Source organism: Bos javanicus, chromosome 5 (genome assembly GCF_032452875.1).
Source record: "Bos javanicus breed banteng chromosome 5, ARS-OSU_banteng_1.0, whole genome shotgun sequence".
Taxonomy (NCBI): domain Eukaryota; kingdom Metazoa; phylum Chordata; class Mammalia; order Artiodactyla; family Bovidae; genus Bos; species Bos javanicus.
Genome location: NC_083872.1, coordinates 58,976,882 through 58,988,098, shown reverse-complemented (window position 1 = coordinate 58,988,098; position 11,217 = coordinate 58,976,882). Strand labels below are relative to the sequence as shown.

The following is an 11,217-nucleotide window of genomic DNA, read 5'->3' as shown; positions in this document are numbered from 1 at the left end:
GAAGTTTTTAAACAATCTATTAAAATCAGTACATTAATTGCATATCATGAAAAGTTATATTTTTAAGAAATCAAGAATAAAGGTAAGGGTTAAGGGATTCTAAATTCTGGAAATTGAATGGACTTCTGGGTTTTAAAATATGGATAATATTATATAAACCATAGTTCAATATAAATAAAAGTCTAGAATACATTACAATGACTTGGTCTCTGTATTTTTTTAAAAGGGCAATAAATAAATTAACAGAGGTAGTACTCACTACTTCTCCAAAAGAACGTTTAGAATTTTCCCTATGAAATATTAAGTTTAGGCAGATCACTGGTTTCCATTATCAGTCAGAATTTTAATGCCTGGAAAAGACAACTTGAGAACATAATTTCCTCTGTATTTTAGCTTAACAATGAAGCATGAGAAGAGTTCATGTTTAATCACCAGATTTTCCAGGTAACAAGAGTAATAAATGAAGACACAATAGACATGCAGTAAGGATCAGAGGACATTACGTCCTACAGATGAGACTAATATTAAGCAAAAGAAACACTCCTAAGATGTATAATAAAATTGGGAAGGAAAATATATGTATAAAAGTCCAGAAACTTTTTGTGAAAATAAAATTATTACTTGAAAAACGGGTGCAGACATTTATGCTTATCTAATCAATTTATTACTGTTTTGTATCTGCCAGTAAGATTTGTCAACAATCAGCCACCAGAAATGAGAAACAGAACATCAGTGACAGAGTTCATCCTTCTAGGTCTGACTGATGATCCCAAAATGCAAGCTGCTATTTTTTCCTTTTTATTTCTCACATATGTGCTGAGTGTTAGTGGAAATCTGACTATCATCATTCTTACACTGCTGGCTTCCCATCTGAAGACGCCCATGTATTTTTTCCTCAGGAATTTCTCCTTCTTAGAAATCTTATTTACTTCTGTCTGTAATCCTAGATTTTTGATAAGCATTCTAACTGGAGACAAATCTATTTCCTATAATGCTTGTGCAGCTCAGCTCTTTTTCTTTATCCTTCTTGGTTCAACAGAGTTTTTTCTCCTGGCATCTATGTCCTATGATCGTTACGTGGCTATCTGCAAACCTCTGCATTATACAACCATCATGAGTAACAAGATCTGCTACCAGCTTGTAGGCAGCTCTTGGCTGGCTGGATTCTTGGTGATCTTTCCTCCACTGACCATAGGGCTGCAGCTGGATTTCTGTGACTCCAATATCATTGACCACTTCACCTGTGATTCTGCTCCTTTACTGCAAATCTCCTGCACAGACACCAGCACACTAGAACTCATGAGCTTTGTTTTAGCTCTGCTGACGCTCATGTCCACCTTGATGTTAGTAATCCTCTCCTACTCCTACATCCTCAGAACAATTCTGAGAATCCCTTGTGCCCAACAAAGAAAAAAGGCCTTTTCAACCTGCTCCTCCCATATGATTGTTGTCTCAATCTCTTATGGAAGTTGCATCTTCATGTATGTGAAAACCTCAGCAAAGGAAGGGGTTGCTTTGACAAAGGGAGTAGCTATGCTCAATACCTCTGTGGCTCCTATGCTCAATCTGTTTATTTATACCTTACGGAACCAGCAGGTAAAACAAGCAGTTAAGGATGTTGTGAGAAAGATGTTCTCAAAACATTGACCTGACTTAAATTTTAACTAAAACAAATACAATTTTAACTAGAGAACCAATGAATAATATCTTTTCTAAAATATATTCTACCTTATTCTATTTCTTTACAGAAACAGCATTGTTTAGGCTATTTTGAATTTAATATTCTTATTGTAAATCTTCCTTGTATGAACTTTAGCACAGTATCATTTCGGAGTGTTCTTATGTGATTTCGTATTATAAACTTAAATTTAGAACTAAAAGCCCTTCACATATTAACATGTGTGTGAGTGCAAAGCTGCTTCACTCACATCTGACTCTTTGCATCCCAGCAAACTGTAGCCCACCAGGCTTCTCTGTCCATGTGATTCTCCAGAAAGAATACTGGAGGGGGTTGTCATGCCCTCCTCCAGAGGATCTTCCTGACCCAGGGTTCGAACCCACGTCTCCTAAAACTCCTCCTACATTGGCAGGCAAGCTTTTTATCACTAGTGCTACATGGGAAGCTCCATTTATTAATTTCAAATAATATGCACGACATTAAACACCACCTAAAATACTTGAGTAGAATAAAATTACTATTAATTTATATATGTCTAAATCCAAAAGTACATACTCATGTCTCTAGAAGCATGCAAATATGTATATATGTGCTATATGAGTATACAATCATATATATGTCTCTATATATGTGTATATATATATATATTTATGCATACTATACTTTTAATGGTTTTTATCAAGTGAAATAGAGGAAACTCAGTCATAAAGGTGTAGAAATAACTAAGTAATATAGGAGTTAGGCATTGTTGAAAAATAATATTTTGAGCATGAAATTTAACTTACAGTTTACTTACATTCTACATAAAAATGTTTAAATATTCTATGTATTTGTCATCAGAACAACAGATTAGTAATGGAAAAATACTTTTCTACATTTATGTCTGTTTTAGCAATTCACTGTATGATAATTTAGATAAGAAAAATAATGCAGAAACTATTTATTTAATAAACATTTCTTGAATACAGAACTTTTATAGAGCTAATATTTAAAGAAATTGCAATACCATATAAATAGATTTTTAGAAGGTAGTTATATACAGAGATGGCAGTATTTGGCTTTAAAATATTTTATTTTCCATTATGAGAATCTTACTTCATACATACAAATACTATTAGTATTTTTTCTCCATTGGTATCTTTAATAAACTTTGATAAGATTTGACCAATATATTATGTGGGATTATATTGCTTGCCAAATAAACATTAAAAGTAAAATCAAGTTAAGGGGGAAATAAGATACAGAACAAAAAACTCAGGAAGATTTGTAGGATCCCAGAAAATTCTGCTTAACTCAGGAACTGGAAAGATAGATTCGCTTATCCCATAACTATTTATTGCTCATATTTTCTCTCAAATGCTTCCCCTTTTCTCTGTTAAAGATTTTAATCTATCTTCATTTGGTTTAATTCTGTTTCATTCTTCCAGAATAAATTGTTCTTCATCACATAATAGATAGTACAGTTCCTTGTAGACTTCAGTTCATCCTTTTCAGTTTATGATAAAAAGCAAGACTCCCTGCCACTCAGTTCAATAAAAGTATCAGTTGGAAGAAGCTTATTGATACCCCTCTGAGTAAATGTTGATTAAAGAATCATCTCTTTGATCCCTGACCATGAACTATGTTTCATAGCCATAGGATGCTGCTTAAATATATATATGTTAGAATTAAGTTGTCTAGATTTGCCTCTAGTTTTGCCATTTGTAGGTTGAGTTTCTCTTGGTTGCAAAATTTTCACATGCAAAGGAAAGTCAATAATTCTGTTTAATCCTAGATTTGTTATGTTACATATAGTTTAAGCATCTAAAACTGCTAGTAATTGAGTAATGGTGCAATAATGTTAACATTTATTATTATTATTGTTATAGTGATTAATTTCAGTCACATAGTCTGAGTCACATTGTCAACGGAGATGTAGGTGGAGATGGCAGAAAATCCTGCTTGACAATGAGAAGGAAGTAGTTTTGGAGTAACTACTCGATTTTATTTCAGCCAACTTCATTTTGCCAGTTTGGTTGTATGGAAAACATGTCTACCTCCAGAGATAGAAGCACTTCCTAAGGTAATAGCCACCTACAGATACGCTTAAAAGGATAACATAGACCAGATAGATTTTTGAAAGCAAAGAATTGGCCCTTTGCCTTGTCCAAGTGTCATGTTTCATCAGGCTTGCAATCTTACCAATCAAAGTCAAAAAGATCATGTAGTAAAACCCAGTGTGAATAAATAGCCTTTAAAAAGGTTTCAGGGACTTCCCTGGTGTTCCATTGTTTAAAAATCCACCTGTCAATGCAGAGGACACAGGTTTGATCCCTGGTTCAGGAAGATCCCACTTGTCCTGGAGCCACTAAGTCCCTGTGCCACAACTACCAAGCCCAGGGGCAGTAACTACTGAAACTCGCACGCCTAAGGCCCATGCTCTGCAACAAGAGAAAACACTGCAGTAAGAAGCTGGGACACTGCAACGAAGAGTATTCCCCACTTGCCCCAACTAGAGAAAAGCCCATGCTCAACAACAAAGACCCAGCACAGTCAAAATTAAATAAAAATAAATTAATGTTTTAAAAAAAGTTTTCAGTGATGAAATTTTCATGTATAGGTAGACACATTCTTAGCAAGCATACACTAATGAAACTGAGTACTTTCAAAAACAGATTGGTACAGAAAATGAATATCATTGCTTTTTTCTTGGGTTTTTTTTTTTTTTTTTTTTGCTGCTATGGTTTGCTTTTAACCAGACAAGCAGATATATGATCAGGCTGCCCATCCCCTAAAACCAGCTCTGACTAATCAATGATGGGCACAAATGTATCTAACTTCTCAATGTCTTGATTTTTATTGAAGAACTAGGTTATTTCTTTTCCCTTATTTAGTGCTTTATTTCTCAGTTTACCCCTTAGAACTAAATGTTTGTGATATTTCTCTTTTTCTGTGTACCTCTTTTTACCGTTTTTTCAGATTTTCATATTACCATAAAATTCTATTTTACAATAATGAGCTCTATCAGTATGAATAAGCCACTTCTACCAAGTACATGGGGCCTTGTATCTCATATTTAAATTTCATCATGAAGACATGGCTTGGGTAAGCATCACACTGAAGGGTAAACAACCTTAATTAAAATTATGAAATCAATAATATATTACCAAAATAGAATATCTATTCAGAAACAAACACCCAGACATTTTTTTTTTCTTGACAACATTGATATGTTTAAACTATCCTGTAGCACTGAGCTTATGGTAAAATAGCCATTCTTATAAACATATGAGATAAACACAAACAGTTGTATGGGAATGTGTATGAAAATTTTAAGGAGGAAAAGTAATTTCATTTGTAGAATCTACATTCAAAATGAAATAGAACAATTATATAAAAATGTGTGTGTCACTTATTCTAATATATGATTTATTTTAGAAATTTTTGATCATTCATAATACCCCAAAGTAATAATTTGATTGATTATGGAGTCTGAGCAAGCTCCAGATGGTGAAGGACAGAGAAACCTGGCTTGCTGCAGTCCCTGGGGTCACAGAGACCAACACAACTGAGCAACTGAATATCAAAATGGTATTCAACTATGTAACTGAAATAAATGCATATGCTCACTTTGAATGCTTAAATATTACTTTGTGACAGGGGAACTAATATTACTAAGTGCCAAGGGCAAATTTCAAAAATTAGAATGTGTTTAAAGATGTATCATGTATACCTGTGGCAGATTCATTTTGATATATGGCAAAACCAATACAATATTGTAAAGTTAAATAAAATTTAAAAAATCATTAAATATTCAAAAAGAAAAAAGATGTATCAACAATGTGTATTATAATTTGTTAAGAGCACTTACCAGTGAAGGTAAATATTTCAACATAAATATACACCTCAAGTAGATTTTCTTAAAAGTAAGATCACATGAAGGCAAAACAAGTTCTTTGAAGTGGAAAGATACACGTGATGTTTTTATTCATGTTATATTTGACATTGTGGTTGTGATGTATTTTAATAACTTTTATTGATTAGACTTCTAGTACTAAAATGTTATTATTTATTGTAAAAAATGTTATTGAATAGATTTTAATTATATATGTTCATTAAGAAGATATTATACTAATGCATATTTCTAACACTGAATTTGGTCACAGTGGGATAAACTCCACTTAATGTGCTCACCTGGAAAGAATAGCTATGTGTGTGTGTGTGCTTAGTCACTCAATGCTGTCCAACTCTTTGTGACCCCATGAAGAATAGTTTTGATATATATTACATATATATTCTTTTTGTTTGTTTGTTTTGTTTTAATTTTATTTTATTTTTTAACTTTACAATATTGTATTGGTTTTGCCATATATCAAAATGAATCTACCACAGGTATACATGTGTTCCCCATCCTGAACCCTGCTCCCTTCTCCCTCCCCATACCATCCCTCTGGGTCGTCCCAGTGCACCAGCCCCAAGCATCCAGTATAGTGTTCTTTATATAAATGTGTCTTGGATTTCATACTCAGAAGTCGGAAGGAATAAGTAAATGTAAAAATGAAATCTGATGTGCTTCTAATTTTAGTGACTTTGCTCAAGTATTGAAAGGCAAATTCATTCTAAAGAAATATTTGCTAAAATGCTCTATCTCAAAAAGTCCTCATAATTTTAACAACATTTCACAGCCCATGGAACTTGGTGTTTTTCTTTAGTCATTCTGTGCCATATTTTTTTTTCACATTAAACAGATTTCTGCACACCATTTAAGAATCATGCTTAGATCATATGAAAATAAAAATTAGAGCATGTTGGTTTGCTTAGCCTCAGCTCTCCTCAAATATTGGCTAACATCCAGCTGCATGATTTCCTCAAACTTCCCCTGCGCCATAGGTCCCATTATCAACCAATTAAAACATGATTGCCAAAGCAGATCTTGTGTGTTATTCACTAGTGCCCCATTACTGTTTATCCCAAAAGTCATTAAAAATTTATCTCAAGGAATATTTATGAAGTTATATGTAGCAAAGCACATTAAAGGTGGTAAGTTGACTCCATTTCAAAGAAAAATAAATGGATATGCCCACTTACCTCAAAATAGCAGAGAAGCCTATTAAAGAAATATTCTCAAATTTGCAGCATTAATAGCAGCAAATTTCTTTCATCTAGAGGTTTATGTCAATATGACAGGTGAAATATTTCAAGATTCAAGGTTTTTGGACAATGTTGGGAAAAGATATGTGGAAAATATCTCATTAGGTTTTTGGAGATGGGATAAAAAGATATTTATGAGGGATTTATAGCTCTGTTGGAGGGAAGAAAATATATCTATGATTGATCACTTCTGATTTAAGAGAATCAAATATATCACATTAAATATCTAACTCTAACCATTAAGCATTTGACAATAAGTATTCTCAACTTATTTTCATAAGATGCTCAGCTTTTTTTTTAATTTTATTTTATTTTTTAAATTTACAATATTGTATTGGCTTTTCCATATATCGAAATGAATCTGCCACAGGTATATATGTGTTCCCCATCCTGAACCCTCCTCCCTCCTCCCTCCCCATACCATCCATCTGGGTTGTCCCAGTGCACCAGCCCCAAGCATCCAGTATCGTGCATCGAACCTGGACTGGTGACTCGTTTCATATATGATATTATACATATTTCAATGCCATTCTCCCAAATCATCCCATCCTCTCCCTCTCCCACCGAGTCCAAAAGACTGTTCTATACATCAGTGTCTCTTTTGCTGTCTCGTATACAGGGTTATTGTTACCATCTTTCTAAATTCTGTATATATGCGTTAGTATACTGTATTGGTGTTTTTCTTTCTGGCTTACTTCACTCTGTATAATAGGCTCCAGTTTCATCCACCTCATTAGAACTGATTCAAATGTATTCTTTTCAATGGCTGAGTAATACTCCATTGTGTATATGTACCACCGCTTTCTTATCCATTCCTCTGCTAATGGACATCTAGGTTGCTTCCATGTCCTGGCTATTATAAACAGTGCTGTGATGAACATTGGGGTACACGTGTCTCTTTCAATTCTGGTTTCCTCAGTGTGTATGCCCAGGAGTGGGATTGCTGGATCATAAGGCAGTTCTATTTCCAGTTTTTCAAGGAATCTCCACACTGTTCTCCATAGTGGCTGTACTAGTTTGCATTCCCACCAACAGTGTAAGAGGGTTCCCTTTTCTCCACAGCCTCTCCAGCATTTATTGCTGGTAGACTTTTGGATTGCAGCCATTCTGACTGGTGTGAGATGGTACCTCATAGTGGTTTTGATTTGCATTTCTCTGATAATGAGTGATGTTGAGCATCTTTTCATGTGTTTGTTAGCCATCTGTATGTCTTCTTTGGAGAAATGTCTATTTAGTTCTTTGGCCCATTTTTTGAGCTTTTATATCTTATATAACATTGATTCTCTGCTGCCTGTCTCTCATATACATGAATATATATGTATACACATAAGTATACATACATATTAATATAATAGCTATATTGATAATCTAAATAGTTGAGAACCTTAAATGGTGATTTATGATCAATTTTATGTAAGTATTCACAATTTATTTTCATATGTTTTCAGCTTTTATATTGTATATAGCATTGATTCTCTGATGCCTGTATCTCTCATATATATGAATACATAAGAATACATATAAATATATATGCATATTAATATTAAAGTTAAAATCAACTATCTAAATATTTGAGAAGTTTAAATGATGGTTTCTAGATTTTAGCACTTTCAATGGCAATTAGTAGAAATATGTGCAGCATAGGTTGCTTTCCTTAAATTACCCTTATACTTTAGAAGGACATGTGGACACTCTTGGTATTGGTATCCACAATATGTTTAGATACCTGTAAAGTATTTGTGCATTTCTCATGTAAATTCACTTGTGAATCATTCTTAGAGATCATTAGCATACTTTGTGAACATGTTGCTTGATATCATTATTTGGTAGATTTTCAAAAGGAATTATTAGGCATTATGAAACCATGAGAGCTTCCCCGGTGGCTTAGCAGTAAAGAATCCACCTGCAATGCAGGAGTCACAGGAGACATGAGTTTGATCCCTGGGTTGTGAAGATCCACTGGAGGAGAGCATGTCAACTCACTCCAGTATTTTTATCTGGATAATCCCATGGATAGAGGAGCCAGGTGGCCTACAGTCCATAGGGTTGTGAAGAGTCAGACATGACTGAAGTTACTTAACATGCACATGCCTGGAACCAACAAGTAAAAACATGAACTTAAATTTTCATGTTAAGTAATGCAAAAAGAAATTTAGGGGTTCAGAGGCCTCATTAATATATGTGAAAATGATATAAGTATTTGGTTACAGAATATTTTGTTATTTATATAAATCATTTTAATATACATAAATGTTCTGAATACATTAGAATGACTTATACTCTAAATTTTAGAAGAAATGGGAAATATATGAACAAGTAAGTGTATGATTGGCTATTTTCTCAGAGAACATTCAGAATGTCACTGACCTATATTAATTAGATTTGGGTTGACCAATTATTTCCATCATCAGTTAGTACTTTTAATCCTAAAAAGCTTAAATAGCAAAAGAGTAATGTTCTCTCCATGTTAGCTCAACAGTGAAGCATGAGAAGAGCTCATGTTCAATGACTAGATTTCCCAAGTAGCAATTATAGTAAGTGAAAGCAGAGTGAAACATGTGGCAAGAAATCAAAGGACATTATGCAGAGTAATAAGACTGATATTAAACAAAAGACACAAATCTAAGATGAATAATGAAACTGGAAGAAATGAAGAATGTACATACTTTTGGTGAAGATACAATTATTACTTTAAAAACTGGAAGTTAATATTTATTCTTGTCTAACCCATTTATTGTTGTCTGTCTTGATTATGCCACAAGATTTGCCAAAAATCAATAGCCAGAAATGAGAAACAGATCATCAGTGACAGATTTAATCCTACTGGGTCTGACTGATAATATAAAAATACAAGCTGTGATTTTCTTCTTTCATTTCTCACATATGTGCTGAGTGTTAGTGGAAATCTGACTATCATCATTCTTTTACTGCTGGATTCTCATCTGAAGACTCCCATGTATTTTTTCCTCAAGAATTTCTCCTTCTTAGAAATCTCATTTACTTCTGTCTGTATCCCTAGATTTTTGATGAGCATTCTAACTGGAGACGATTCTATATCCTATAACACTTGTGTAGCTCAGCTATTTTTCTTGATTCTATTCAGTTCAACAGTTTTTTCTCCTGGCATCTATGTCCTATGATCGTTACATGGCTATCTGCAAACCTCTGCATTATATGACCATCATGATTAACATATCTACCTGTGGCGGATTTATTTTGATATTTGGCAAAACTAATACAATTATGTAAAGTTTAAAAATAAAATAAAATTAGAGAAAAAAAAGAAAAAAAATTTATCAGAAAAAAAAAAAAAAAACATATCTGCTACCAGCTTGTAGGCGGCTCTTGGCTGGCTGGATTCTTGGTGATCTTTCCTCCACTGATCTTGGGGCTGCAGCTGGATTTCTGTGACTCCAATATCATTGACCACTTCACCTGTGATTCTGCTCCTTTGCTGCAAATCTCCTGCACAGACACCAGCACACTAGAACTCTTGAGTTTTGTTTTAGCTGTGCCGATGCTCATGTCCATCTTGATTCTGTTAATCCTCTCCTACTTCTATATCCTCAGATCAATTCTGAGAATCTCCTCTGCTCAACAAATGAAAAAGGCTTTTTCAACCTGCTTCTCACGTATGATTGTTGTCTCAATCTCTATGGAAGCTGCATCTTCATGTATGTGAAAACCTCAGCAAAAGAAATGATTACTTTGACAAAGGGGGCTGCTGTACTTGATGCCTCCTTGGCTCCTATGCTGAATCCATTTATTTATACCTTATGGAACCAGCAGGTGAAACAAGCATTTAAGGATATTGTGAGAAAGATACTGTCCTCCAAAACATTGATTTCATGAAAATTTATAACAAACACACAGCAACTTTTACCAGAGAAATGATAAATAATTGTTTTATCTCTTCTGTCTTCTTTTATTGAGTCTTAGAAATATAATTGTTTATGGTGTCTTGGATCCAATATTCTTAAAATACAATTCTCCAGATATGTATATAAGCACAAAATCTTTATGGAATGATCCATAGCATTTCCCTATGATATAACACAAGGAAATGGCTGAAGCTAGTCTTCTATTAATGTAGGTACTTCCAATAATATTCATTGTGATGATATTTATCACAACCTAATTTATTCAAACAGCATATGGCATTAGTATTTTTAGCTATAAATGTATAAAAGGATCATTTAAGTGTATTAAGTCATATAAATGTATAAAATGATGTACCTACACAATGTGGATGATGACTGAGGCCATAAAATGAAAAGATGCTTACTCCTCGGAAGGAAAGCTATGACAAACCTAGACAGTGTATTAAAATGTAGAGATATCAGTTTGCCAACAAAGGTCTGTACAGTCAAAACTATGATTTTTCCAGAAGTCATATTTGGATGTGAGAG

General features: G+C 33.7%; 1 protein-coding gene and 1 pseudogene across 1 annotated transcript; both read left to right on the top strand.

Annotated features, from left to right (window-relative positions):
- Nucleotides 1-714: 714 nt before the first annotated feature.
- On the top strand, nt 715-1,647 carry LOC133248877 (olfactory receptor 6C76). Its single transcript, XM_061419162.1, has one exon. It carries the CDS (start codon nt 715-717, stop codon nt 1,645-1,647), a length of 933 nt encoding a protein of 310 aa, XP_061275146.1.
- Nucleotides 1,648-9,465: 7,818 nt separating this feature from the next.
- Nucleotides 9,466-10,660, top strand: LOC133248700 (olfactory receptor 6C76-like; annotated as a pseudogene).
- The last annotated feature ends 557 nt before the right edge of the window (nt 10,661-11,217 follow it).

Excerpts from the sequence above, each read along its gene's own strand:
- LOC133248877 (XM_061419162.1), top strand. The coding sequence starts at position 715 with ATGAGAAACAGAACATCAGTGACAGAGTTCATCCTTCTAGGTCTGACT.